At 38.2% G+C, this 14079-nt stretch overlaps 1 protein-coding gene across 12 annotated transcripts in view; it reads left to right on the top strand.

The window, feature by feature from the left end:
• The window catches only part of ELMO1 (engulfment and cell motility 1), a 536034-nt gene that overhangs the window by 511507 nt on the left and 10448 nt on the right, over nt 1–14079 (top strand). For all 12 annotated transcript variants that reach the window (XM_087947669.1, XM_087947675.1, XM_087947674.1 and 9 more), the window contains one exon: nt 12092–12174. In XM_087947669.1, the coding sequence (XP_087803795.1) occupies nt 12092–12174 (83 nt within the window). The remainder of the gene's footprint in view (nt 1–12091; nt 12175–14079) is intronic.

Genomic DNA, 14079 nt, shown 5'->3' with positions numbered 1-14079 from the left:
ATGTCAGAAAGTATTAATTTCTATATGATTGAAGAACATACAAAAGAAGGAATCCACTGTTGATAATTGCATGTTATATTGAAGTGATGATGAAAAACCATGTAAAGCTTAAGGATATTATTTGTATATCTAAGATTGAATGTGATTGTGATTGTTAATTGGTGAGTATCTGCTTACAAGATACTCGCTTATATATTTCTTTCAAATATGTGGTTTAAATATGCATATGTTCATACATACCACAACAAAGGGATTAATATAAATCTAAAAGCATAATTGGATTGTTTCTAATGAAATTAGTGAAACATGGTATTCCTTATGATACTCTGTAAAAGTAAAAGTTGGATAGATGAAGAAGTAGAATAGAAAGAATATTGATGTTTTTGACCTTTGGTATTAGAGAAGACTCCTAATAATATCATAGACAGCCAAAAAACATAGAGATCATCAAACAAATCAATGTAGAGTTTTCATTCAAGGTACAAATGACCAAATTCAAATTATAGAAAGAAATGATTTAAAAAAGTTAAATAATTTGGATAGAGATAAATAAATAAATTTGGAAGGGTAATGCTACTTTGCTTGTCAAACATAAACACGAAAAGCTGGAACATCTTATTTAATTCATAGAAAATCAAATTAAGTATGAATTGCTACTACATCTCACTAAAATGAAGAAAAATATGAAACAATATATATTCTTAATATGCTGTTACGTTTCACAGGATGCTTTTCCTGTGATACTTCCTCCATTGGAGGTTAAAAAAAAGCAAAAGAGGATGTTGCTATATATCTTGTGATAATTCCACTAAAACCATCTAGCACAGGGGTGTCAAATTCGATTTGGGTTGGCCGCATCAGGGTTGTGTTTGACCTCATGGGGGCTGGGGGCATGGCTGGGTGAGTGGCTGGAGTGGGTATGGCCAGCTCGATGTCACTCGTGTTGGGCGTAGCCTGTGCGGGTCTGGGGAGGATCCATTGTCTCCAGCGAAGGAAGGTGAGACCAGGGGGAGGGCCAAATCCTTGTCCTCCAGATGAGCCTTGCTGGCCCTCTCAGGTCATGTAGAGGACCCCTGGACACAGCGCAAGCTGTCCCAGAGCCCTAGGCAGCAGAGGGCAAGAACTCAGCCCAGCTTTCAAGCTCCCAGGACACCGGGACCTCACAGCCCAGCCCCACTTCCTCAAGGGGGTGCCCGGCTGCGCTTACCTCCTCCTCAAGGTGGCTGCTGCTGTTCTCTCTGTCCTTGGCCAGTTTGTTCATGGTGTGTATGGTAGGGCAAAGAGTGTTAGTCAGAGGGAGGCCCAATCCATCTCCACACAAGAAGGGCCGGCTTTGTAACCAAAGCATCCTCAGTGATAGGATGGGAGACCACCAAGAGAGATGAGGAGGAAACAAGGGGATCATGAAAGAGAAGCAGGGCTGCTGATGGTCAAGTGCTAAAGCAGGACTTCCCTCAGACCCTCCTTCCCTCTCATTATAATCTCCTTCCTTCCTTTTTCTCTTTTCTTATTTTTTCTTTCCTCTTCATTTTCCTTTCTTCTTCCTTCTCCTCTTTCCTTCTGTTTCCTTCCTTGCTCTCATCCCATCTTTTCTTCTTTCTTGATACGAACTCCATTTTCTGCCACAATGGCCTCCTGCAGCCTTCTGCCAGTGAAAACAGAGCTCAGGAGCTCTTGAGCTCTGGTTTCAACTGTGACGTCCTTCTGCAGCACTCTGCTAGCAAAAACAGAGCTTGGGGGCCAGGTGGCCCTCTCAAACTCCATCTTCAGCCACAATGGCCTCCTGTAGCAGTCTGCAAGTGAGAACAGAGCTCCATTTTGCTGGCAGAAGTACTGTGGGCTGGATCTTCACTGTTTTCAGGGCAGCCCTGTGGGCCAGAACTAAGCACCCCACAGGCCAGATCCAGCCTACAGGCCTTGAGTTTGACACCCATGACCTAGCATAAGCATTCTAGATTCTAATGTGAATTATTCTAAACTAAAAATAAATAAATAAACCAGTAGTAAAATAAATTAGACTTTTAACAAATTTAGCAACTTCATTCTATCAGCAACATCACTTCACTTCCAGATAATCTGTAATATAAGTAATGGATGCAGCGCACTTATTTCCTTACTGTTCTGATATATTTTTCCTACTGATTTTGGTACTCTTCATAATTTGAGTGCTGCACTATTTTATCAGAAGTGACTCTTTCAGTGGAAATGCTTCCTCTGCAATGCATAAGACCAGAATATTATGTTACTGGCAGTGGTGAGATTCAATTTTTTTTTTACTACCAGTTCTGTGGGCGTGGCTTGGTGGGAATGGCTTGGTGAGCGTAGCAGAGGAAGGATACTGTAAAATCTCCATTCCCTCCCTACTCCTGGGGGAAAGTTACTCCAAAATCCTCATTCCCTCCCCACCCCACTAACTTGCTTTCCAGCTCCGTTCTCCTGTGCAGGGCAACAAAAGAAGACCCAGCTGATTAGCTGGGACTTGGGAGGCAGAGAATAGATGGGGCAGGGCCAGTCAGAGGTGGTATTTGCCAGTTCTCCAAACTACTCAAAATTTCTACTACTGGTTCTCCAGAACAGGTCAGAACCTGCTGAATACTATCTCTGGTTACTGCCATTAAGAATGGCACTAAAAAGGCATTCTACAATAAATCTGGAAAATATTTCAAAATCACTTCAAATAATATTGTATATAATGTATTTTTAGATTTATATTTGCATCATATATATGTTTTTTAAATATTTTTTAGTATATATCCATATTATATGTGAACAGTGTTGTTTCTGAGCATCATTCATATTAATCCAATTTAGCACAATATTATTATCCTTTATCATAATCAAATGTAATCCTCTTTATATTATTTAAATCTTACATTTAAAAAGATGCCTAACATCTATAGACCTTTAATATTTCTATCTATTATTAATCCAATTTACCATAATATTAATATTCTTTGTCATAATCAGATGTGTTATCCCTTTTATATTATTTAAACCTACATTAAGAACAAGATGCCTAATATCTATAAACCTTTAATCTTTCTATATATTTTTTGTTCTATAACAAAACAGAAAATTTCCCCTATCAAGAAAAATATCCCCATTATTTCTGCTCTCCAATTTACAATCAAGCTTCCTTAATATTTAAAAAGCAATTCTTTCTATCCATCATCTCTTGTCCTCATTATTGCTTCAATTCTTATCTGTTTTTTACTCATTTGCCACACTCGTCATCTTTATCTTCATCTATATCTTTCTTGTTTAATCTAAACATTTATCCTGTTACATTCTTGTATTGACAATTCTCCCACATGTCTGCCCATATTCCAGTCTCCTTGTCCACAATATCTTCCTGTTTACTCATTTGCTGGTTTGTCTGCTTTATTTCTTCAATCTTTTTTCCTTTATCAGCTTTATCAGTCCTATTTTTGCCCCAATTCTTGATTTATTTGTTGATTTGACTAAATCTTCTGTTTTTTTCCATTCCTTTTGCTTGCTATTTATCTGATCTTCCTCTTTGTCGAGCATATCCATATTTATTCCTTGTTCGTATTCAATGTGCTGGTTTTTTTCATCTTGTCTTTCTATTGCTTCTACCATTTCAAGTGTAGTTTGATCTTTATTTATTGTTCTTTGTAAGATATTTTCCATTTTCACATCCATGTCATCCATTAATACTTTTGAAGATCAAGGTCACCTCATGAAAAACTCCACTAATTTCCACAGTTGTTCCTTCAACTCCAGTCATAATGGTGATAAACGTTCTACAATAAAGAATCTTTGTCCAAATCCAAAGAAATCCAAAGTTATAGGGGTATGGTTTGTCTATTGTCAGCAGGTGGCACTATCCTCTCAAATTTCAATGCTGCCTTTTTCTTCTTCCAGCAGCTATTAATTACAGTCAAAATCAATTTATTTCAGAAACAAAGTCAATTATTTAGTTAAGCCAGGTCCAGCATTTAAATTACCCAAAAACCACTTCCAATATTTAAAGCCAATCCAAAATTCAATATTCAATGCTTTCCAAAAAAAAACCCTCTTATTTATTCCTTATTCCAATTTTTTCCAGGGCTGAATCAATAATTCAAAGTGCCCATTAGCCGTGAAAGTTACTCTTTTGACCATCCTTTTTTCCCAAGATCATTACTTTGGGGATAACTTTTAAGTAGAAATCAAGCTTAATCTCACCCAGTCACACACTATTCCTCTACTCGCTCCTGCTCTATCCTTGTTGCTTCAGCTTCCCCAACTAGGTGGCCACCATAATGGCCACTGCTGCTCCATGCCTTCGTGTTAGAGGGTTTTCTATGGGTCAAGCAGGAGAGTTGCTGCTCTCTGCGATCTCCAAGCATCCCTCTTTCCTTTGCCTCCCTTTCAGGGTGGCTTCGGCCCCATTTGGAGCCCTCTGACGAGAGTATTCAGAACAGGATCATGGAGCTGCAATTCCTGTGCTGATATTGCTGCAATGTCAACCAGAAGTCACATCATATATATGTTATATTCCAGAAAAAGCCATGACTCATTAATGGCTGAGCGGATGTTCAAAAGTATGTCCTTCATACTTAAAAAATATGAAGGAGGAGGATTTTTTTCAAAAGTACTTAGATTTCTAATATATGTATCTGAAAAAGCTGTTATGTAATGTAGGAGAAATGCAGCATCTGAAAAATACCATTATCCAATTATTTACAAGAAGTTTGAGAATAGCCCTCTCATAGCCATCATGCCTGACAAAGCCACTGAACCACTTTCTCTTAGGTACATAAGCAAAAGCTAGATTTGCCTCTACCCTTCATTCTATACAGGGACTCCAGGCAGAACTCCAGGCAAAACTAAATCACAAGCTATGTGCTCAGGTGGGGCATTGGTGTAAGAAAGCTATTGGCATTTTCCAGCCTCTTATCAAAGAAGAATTTCCAGATTACAACAAAATTTCTAGATAACAGTTTAAATGAAAATTGAATTTAACGATAGCCTATTCTCTATAGGAATAGGAAAGAGTTAGAAACATTGAATAATATTTATTTTATGCTGTCTTTGTGTGCTTAAATGTCAGAATATTCATGAACTGGCAGAGACATGGTAACAAGGTCAGCCAATGAATAGCATGGCAACAAATCAGCCAATGGGAGCTGAATTAGAAACTGAAACTTAAGGAGCCTGGGCATGCCCTGAGCTATGTGTGCTATGCTGAGAACTGAAACTAATCTGCTCAGAGCTCTGAAGCTGCTGTTTGTGTTTTCCTGATAACTATTTACCACATTTGGAAGAATATACCATTGGTATTATATATTTACTAATATATTATTATGTATATAAAGAAGTTAATGAATCAGTCATCTATGTGTGCTTTCTGGGTTTGATTTCTGCAATAAACTTAACAGGTTATGGGCCCAAAACACACAAAAAGACTGAATTGTAATTTAAGCTGAGAGAGATCGCCTGTGTTTAAAAGGAGAAACAAGGCAGAGACAAGTTTGCAGGATGGCTGCTATGGCAATTAAGGAGAGCTCTCTGCCACAATTGGGACAGAGGAACTATATAATTTGGGCTGCAAAGATGGAATGTTTCCTGAAAGCTGTGGAATATTGTTGAAAATCCATCTCAAGTGCCATTAGCTGCTGCAGATCAAAGGCAGCATGATAAAGCAATGGCTTATATCACCTTAAGTTTAGAAGATGAACAGTTTATCAATGTAGCTGATTTAATGACTGCAAAGGCTGAAGTTGAGAAGCGTGCATGTGAGTGTGTCAGCATGCAATATTGTGTAATTATCAAGAAAATTATACAGAGCCAGATTGCAACCAGGAGAATCAGTGAGCAGCATTTTGTAAAATTGCAAACTTTGTTTGTTGAGTTAGAACAGTGTGGGATGCAGATTCCTGAATCTCAGAAAGTGCTTTTGGTGTTGAACAGTCTAGATGAATCTTGGGACAGCTTCAACAATTAACAGCTACTGTTGTGATTTAATTATTTGTATTGTGTTTGAATTTTTTGTTGCCTCATGGTTTCTTTTTCTATTTGGGGAGGGGGCTCTTCCTTCACTGCTTTAATACTATCTGGCACTGTTCTTTTGGGGTATACTTCCAAGAGGCAGGATGCAAGCTTGGCATTGATTTTTTTTACTGCCTTTCTGGGGGGCATGTGACCTTTCCTTAAATCTGGGTGATTTCCTTAGGATATCTTGTGAGGTGAGTGAGACCAGCTGGTATTTTTAAATGGTGCAAATGGATCTAAGGATTACTTTTCCACGGTGTGCTTTTCTGGAGAGCTTAAATGACCTCTCTGCTAAAGGGTTTCACTTTATGAGCAAGAGTTGGCTGTTTGATAGTTATCACTGCATTTTAAATATTTTCATTCCTCAAGGTGCTCTAGCACCCTGCCTGATTTGTAACTCCGGCTTGCAGGTATTTATAATCTAATGATTGGTATTTAGGGCAGTTTTTTGTAAGCAAGGAAGCTTTTTGTATTTTTGTACAGGTAATTCTTGACTTACAACAGTTTATTTAGTGACCATTCAAAGTCACTAAATGACCGTTGCAGCATAACTGCAACTGTTGTTCTTGGTTCTGATCTGGCTCAATATCTTGTGATCCATTGTAAGAAGGATGTTGAGGAACAAAGAGTGAAAGGGTACAGAAGTATTCATCCAGAATTGAAGGTTGGGCTCCTGGGGAGAAGGAGCATCTTTGGGACTGAAACTCATATACTGTAGATACAATAAGAAGCATCCATTGGGTCTAGGAAGGGTCACCAATCTGAAACATTAAAGGCTGCATGATTCTGCAGCCCTCAGTAGGATGGTTTCTTCTTCTTTTCCTTCCTTCCTTCCTTCCTTCCTTCCTTCCTTCCTTCCTCCCAGCTTTGCCCAGCCCTTACGGCTCTGGCGCGCCCCTGGCGGGCAGCGAGCGCCTCCCCGCCGGACCCTCCGCTCATCCTGCCAGGGGCGCGCCAGAGCCGTAAGGGCTGGGCAAAGCTGGGAAAGTGAGCCGGGGTGTGTGCGTGCCTCCTCCTGCCCCTCGTTACAAATCTCGCCCGGGCTGGCGGGCGCTAAGCTCGCTCGTTCTCCCGCGTCGGGCTACGGGTGGTGGCTGTTTCCGCTACGAGCGGCTCAGACCCGCTGCTGCTGCTCTGCACCCGCCTGCCTGGCGTTTCTTTGAGGTGGAAGAGCTCGCTGGGCTGAAGGGAGCGGCGCGTCAGAGGCGCGCAGCGTAGGGAGGTCAGGAGGAACGGAAGAGGCCCCGGGAGATTAGCCTCCCCAAGTGGAGTTGGGCTGCCCTCTCGGGCAGGGTAGGCTTTGTAAAATAATTCGCTTTACCTTGAAAGCAAAGGGAAGACGGGAGCGCCTGAAGCCAAGTGTCTCCTCAGGGCTCCGGTTGCAGGAGGAGCCCTGACTGGCCGCATGTGGCTGCGCCAAACGCCGCGGCAGCAAGGGAGAAGGGAAAGCAACGGTGGCCCGAACCCGAAGGTCTCCCGAATATCAAGCTGTCGCCGCCCGCCCACCCACCCGAGGATGCAAGGGGGAGAATTAAGTCACCCCGAAAAGACGTCCTAGCCGTTTTTTCGGGGGTCAAAAAAAAATAAGGCCCGGCCTTATTATGTGAGAAACACGGTAGCTATTGTAATTGATTACTGTACTATTGCTATTGACCATGTCAGCCAAAAACTCCAAAACAAAACAAAAGAAAAATATCTCTAGCAATGACCTCCCAGACTCCTGCACATGTTTCAAATGTCTTGAAACCATCAATGAAAGCGAAATTTACATCAAATGCTGCCTATGCGATAATCTAACCCACCCTGCCTGTTTAAACGCAAACAAAAGCCTAGCTGATATGGTTAAAAATTCAGATACGTTCTTTTATCTATGTCCATCATGTTCTCCTAAGCTAAACAAACTGAGTAACCTACCTGACAGAGTTGAAAGCATAGAATCACTCATTCACTCAATAGAAGAACGCTTAGCAACACGTTTTGAAACAATTATACAAGCAAATTCTAATTTCTCTTGAAAAAAAATACAGCACTGATAAGTACCTATCAGCTCAAAATCAAATCCTACAACAACCACAACCACTACCTCAACTACAATCACAACTACAACAAAAATAACCACCAAGCCACAATTACTATCCCTTTAAATAATTCCACAAATAATATCTCCTTACTCATCAGAGACACCATGGAACGTTAACAGAAATGTCCAAATGCCATCTTATTTGGTCTCGAAGACACCAGCGAATCAGATGATATCACCAAAGTTCATGATATCATAAGCAACTCAAATACAACAAATATCCCTCCTGAAGATATCATTGAAATAACCAGAGATGTCCATGGGTACAAATACAATGACGGCTCTTTGGCCCCAAGATTTTGTAGAGTTGAATGCAAAAATGAGTCCAGCAAACGCATATTCATTCATACAATAAATGCCATTGCAAAAACCAATCCCAACCACAGAAAACTTCGCTCAAGACCAGACTTATCCATACTGCAAAGAATCCGCTCCTGTGAACTCCGCGCAGAACTCAAAAATCGTCTGGACAATGGAGAAAAGGACCTATACATTGACTACAGAACTGATTGCATCGAAAGAAAGTCACACAACCCACAACTCTGCGTCCAACCCCACCCCATCCAATCTAACATCATTCAAAACTAGGCATGCACCCCCCTAACTACCTCAATTCCAACTACAGCTGGCTTTAAATGCAAGCTACTCAAAAAAGGCTACTATGATCTTATAGGCAACGATCTCTCATCCCTTGATTGGCAATCTCTATTCACTGGATGCAATACTGTTGAAGACCATTACAACATATTTTTACTTGAAGTCAAAAGAGTCATCAAACTATATGTACCAATAACAACTCCCAAAACAAAACTAAAAAACAGATTACCCATAACAATAAGGAAACTTCAATCCAAAAAGAGATCACTCTGGCGGAAAAACAAATCTGGTCACATTGCCAACTTCAAAAGCCGATATAAAAATTTATGCCACCAGATAAAGACTGAATGCACCAATTATCACATTAAACAAGAGGAAAACCTTCTATGCACCAATTCCACCCGCGCTTTTTACAACTTTGTAAACAACAAACTAAAAGACTCAAGGTCCATCCCACCCCTGATAGGACCTAATGGTAAAGACTGCAACGACGACACCATTAAAGCCAACCTCTTTAACACATTCTTTGACTCAGTATTTGTAAACACCAATGGATCATGCCCAATATTTCCTAGCCGAACCACAGAAAACTACAATGATCTAATACATATCGATTTTACAGAAGACAATGTTGAAAAAGCACTACGCAATCTAAAACCATCTCTATCTATTGGACCGATGGAATATGTGCCTACTTCTTAAAAAAGCTATCCACTTCCATAGCCGAACCTCTAAGCATAATCTTTGAAAAATCTTTCAGGACCACCTCCTTGCCTAACCTATGGTCACAAGCCACAGTCATCCCCATCTTCAAAAAGGGAGATCCCAGCCTAGTTGAAAATTACAGACCAATCTCCTTATGCTGCGTTACCTGTAAACTCATGGAATCTATTATTAACCAATCCATTATCCTCCACTTAGAGACAAACAACCTACTCTCTAATAAACAATTTGGTTTCAGAAAAAAACTATCATGTAATCTGCAGCTCTTACACTGCAAAAACATATGGACTACACAACTCGATCAGGGCAAAACAGTAGACGCAATCTACATAGACTTCTGTAAACCTTTAATTCAGTGGTACACGACAAACTACTACTAAAACTAAAATCTTATGGTATCTCTGGACAACCGCATAACTGGATCAAAGCATTCCTGTCAAACAGACAACAAATGGTCAAAATTGGGAGTGTCCTGTCAAATTCTGTACCTGTCAAAAGTGGTGTCCCCCAAGGCAGTGTTCTAGGACCAACTCTCTTCATACAATACATAAATGACCTCTGTGATCACATTAAGAGCAACTGTGTTCTCTTCGCTGATGATGTAAACCTATTCAATACTACAGACAATACTGCTACCCTTCAAAATGACCTTGACTATGTATCAGAATGGTCAAACAAATGGCAACTTCAAATCTCAACAAATAAATGCTCTGTCTTACATATTGACAAAAAAAATCATAAAATAAAATACAAGCTGAATAGCCAAGACCTTGTTGATGATCCAAGCTCTGTAAAGGACCTTGGAATACTCATCTCTAATGATCTAAGTGCTAGAGCCCACTGTAACTCCATAGCCAAAAAGGCATTAAGAGTTGTTAACCTAATCCTACGTAGCTTTTTCTCTGGTAATATCACACTACTAACTACAAAACATTTGCTAGACCAATACTCAAATACAGCTCATCAGTTTGGAACCCGCATTACGTATCTGATATTAGCACAGTTGAGAAAGTCCAGAAATATTTCACAAGAAGAGTTCTCCACTCCCCTACTCATTGTAGAATACCTTATGCCACCAGACTTGAAATTCTAGACCTAGAAAACCTAAAACTATGCCGCCTTCGGTCCAATCTAAGTATAGTACATAAAATTATATATTGCAATGTCCTACTTGTCAATGAATACTTCAGCTTCAACCATAACAACATAAGAGCAAACAATAGATACAAACTCAAGGTAAACCACACCAAACTTGATTGCAGGAAATACGATTTCAGCAACAGTGGTCAATGTCTGTAATACTCTACCTGACTTTGTGGTTTCTTCCCCAAACCCCAAAAACTTTAACCTTAGACTGCCTACTATTGACCTCACCCCTTTCCTAAGAGGTCTGTAGGGGGCATGCATAAGCGCACCAACATACCTACTGTCCCTGTCCTATTGTTTCTTTTATTTTTCTTATATGTACCCATTTCATGTATTCATAACTATGTATATACTTATACCTATTATCTTGTAAGCAATTGACAAATCAAAATAAATAAAAAATAAATTTTAGCCAGCAAGCAAGTTAGTTTCACTTTCAATTCTCAGCAAAGCACACAGAGCCAAACCACACCCAGGCTGTCAGCTCCCATTGGCTGGTCTGTTGCCATTCTTACTCACTTGCTGACTTTGTTAATCAATTCTCTGCCAGTTAATGAGTATACTCTGACAGTATTGTACATTTACTAATATATTATTATGTGTATAAAGAAGTTAATGAATCCTACTGAATCAGTCATTTGTGTGTGCTTTCTGGATCTGATTTCTGCAATAAACTCTAACATTAAAGTCTAATGTTTTATTGCTGGTATTTATCATCTGTAAGTACACAAGCTCAATATTTTTGCATTTATGGGAGGAGGAACTTCCTGACAGTGACCTTTCTCTAAATAAAAGCAAACTATCACCATAGTGGTCTGCCAAGACACAGCATGCAATTTAAATAGTTCTATGATTTTATGTCGTTTGCCTTTGAAGTATATTGTTGGTGATGCTTAATACTGAAAATGGATTTTTACATTCCCATTTTTTTTCTTGTCATAACAAAGATTAATTTGATATATCTTCTATAAGACTGATCTGTCTCAAATCTCATTTCTCTCTCTTGCTTCCCTTTAATTTGCCAGAAAGTAATACAGAGTGTGGGTGATTTACCAGTACCACATCAAGAAGTTTGAGAGGTTTATTCCAGATATGCAAAATAACTAATGGCAGCAGAAATTGATTTCTGCTCCAAGGCAAAGAGGTGGAACCAAAATGTGTTAACCTTGCAGAGGCATCTGGGGGAGTAAATTTGAAATATCTAGCCTTTCACCTGCTAGCTGCTCAACGGGTTGCATGTTTGTATGAATAATAGGTTAGATCATGTGTGGAAATTACTGTGTGCATTTTTGTTTTTATTTTATATTATGTATTTTGTGTTTTTTGCAAGTGCCTATATAATAGTGAGATGAGCAGCTAAATCAATTGATTTCTTCACACACCAGAGATTTCACCTGGTATTAGGGATGTCATTTTTAACACTACAGTACTTTCATTTCATGGGGTCACAATGGGTTGGACACAACTTCAACATTTCCATTTTACCTCTTTGATGACAAGTGCTTTCTGTAACATCTAACATTCCTTTTTTTTTCTTATCTGATACAGTGCCTGTGGCAGATATAAAAGCAATTGTTACAGGGAAGGACTGTCCTCACATGAAAGAGAAGGGAGCCCTTAAACAAAACAAGGTAATATTTTAAGTTACATCCAGAAACTCTTTAGCTGAAGGGTTTTGACAAAAGTATCTGTTGTTTCTTCTGCTAAAAAGAGTTTGCACAGTTCATTTTAATTGTTCTTTTTTAATTTGTTCATTCACCTATCTCAAATGCTCAGTATATGATAAATATACTAAATAAGTTTAATAAAATTAAGAATATAGTTAAAATGAACTATGAGGATTGTTATAAAAAGATTAGTTTTTATGATTAATTGAATAGATTAATGTATTTGCAATAATAAATGTAATAGAAAGTAATTAAGGGGAGAAATACCATGTAGAATCCGGCTTAAAATATATGTGTGTTATGTAATAGTTAGGAGATTATTGCTGCTAACTTACAAAGGGATAACTAAAAAGTGATCATATTATGATAAATCATTATTATAAATTAAAGGGAATTAATTGAATGATGTATAAGACAAAGGGGTGGTACACTCAAATTAGTAATTAAAGGGGGAGGGGTTTTTGATATTAGAATTAGGATGGAATGTTTTGAATAATGAAATAAGAGTATGCGATGAAATTGCAAATGTGACAGATAAAAGTATAATGAATAAAGAACAAGAAATAAGAATTTTAAACATTATATAAAGAAAGTACGATAACATTAAAAGAAAAATGAAATAAGCTAAGATATGAATAGAAAATATTCATATCAATAAGTGAGAAGAATATAAAGATATTTGAGAAAATTTATAGAAATTATGTAATGTAATGATGTGATATAAAACTGAATGTGAAAGATGAATAGGTAACTAAGGTCATGTTTGTATGGAAATGTAAAACCTGGAACCATGCTGTTCACCAAAAGAGATGTTATTGAAATATAAAAATAAAAAACTTTATTAAAAAAAAAAAGAATCCCTTGCTCCAGATCCATGTTGCATCACAGCACAAACACTCATTCCCTCCCCACTGGTCAAGGACCGGCTTGAACTTGCAATTTTCTCCCAGCTTCTCCACTGACTTGAAAGCTTTTCGCAAGCAAATTAAATGGGGAAGCTGGTAGGAATTTGAGAAAGGAATAAATAGTTGCAATACTGCCTACCAGCTTCCCTCAAGGAAATTCAATGGTGAAGCCAGAAGGCAGTTGGAGATCATTCTCACTCCCACTACTTTTTTGCCCACTTAGGGTCACTCATTTCTCTGTTTAACTAATTAAATATGAAATGATGTTCCAATGAGTCACCGATTGTCTGGTTACGGCTAAACAGAGCTTCCAAAAAGAACTTTACTAACATGCTTTTCTTGCTTAGCAACTATTTTCATATTAAGGCCTTGGCGATAGCAGAAATGCGCTACTATGAGCAGAAAATGAAGTATTTTCATTTGCCAATAGCTAATTTTCATTTTTTTCAACAGGAAAAATTAGCAACAAATAGATGGAAATTATTTGTAATACTGCCTTAGTCACTTGATCTGTGTACTAATCTTCATAATTAATTACATCTTGTTCCATCTTTTTATGTTTTTTTAAAAGTTTTTTTCAATTGCCTAACCTTTTAAATTGATTTTTGCAAAAAGAACACACACACACACACACACACAAAATCTACAAAATAAAAACCTCAGCTGTCTATTCCTTAAATAGGCATTAAAATCAAAGATGCATTGATTTAATTTTAACTAGAAGATTTATTTAACTTTGCTTATTCCCCCATATCTTTTTGGCAAAAAAAAATGAGGGAAAGAGATCTTGAATTTTTTTTAAAAATCCCTAATTGAAGCACACCAGGACAGTAATTTCTTATATTACTAGATGAATAGTACAACGCTCAAGAAACTGTTCAAGAAATTTCCCTAGTAAACATAGATACAACTTTCTTCAGAACATCTTTCAGCTTCAAGACTAGTGTTGGATATAGAGTAATTT

Source organism: Notechis scutatus, chromosome Z, assembly GCF_049901735.1.
Source record: "Notechis scutatus isolate UNSWTSFEM ecotype Mainland chromosome Z, rNotScu1.2, whole genome shotgun sequence".
Classification (NCBI taxonomy): Eukaryota; Metazoa; Chordata; class Lepidosauria; order Squamata; family Elapidae; genus Notechis; species Notechis scutatus.
This window is presented reverse-complemented; position numbering and strand designations above follow the sequence as displayed.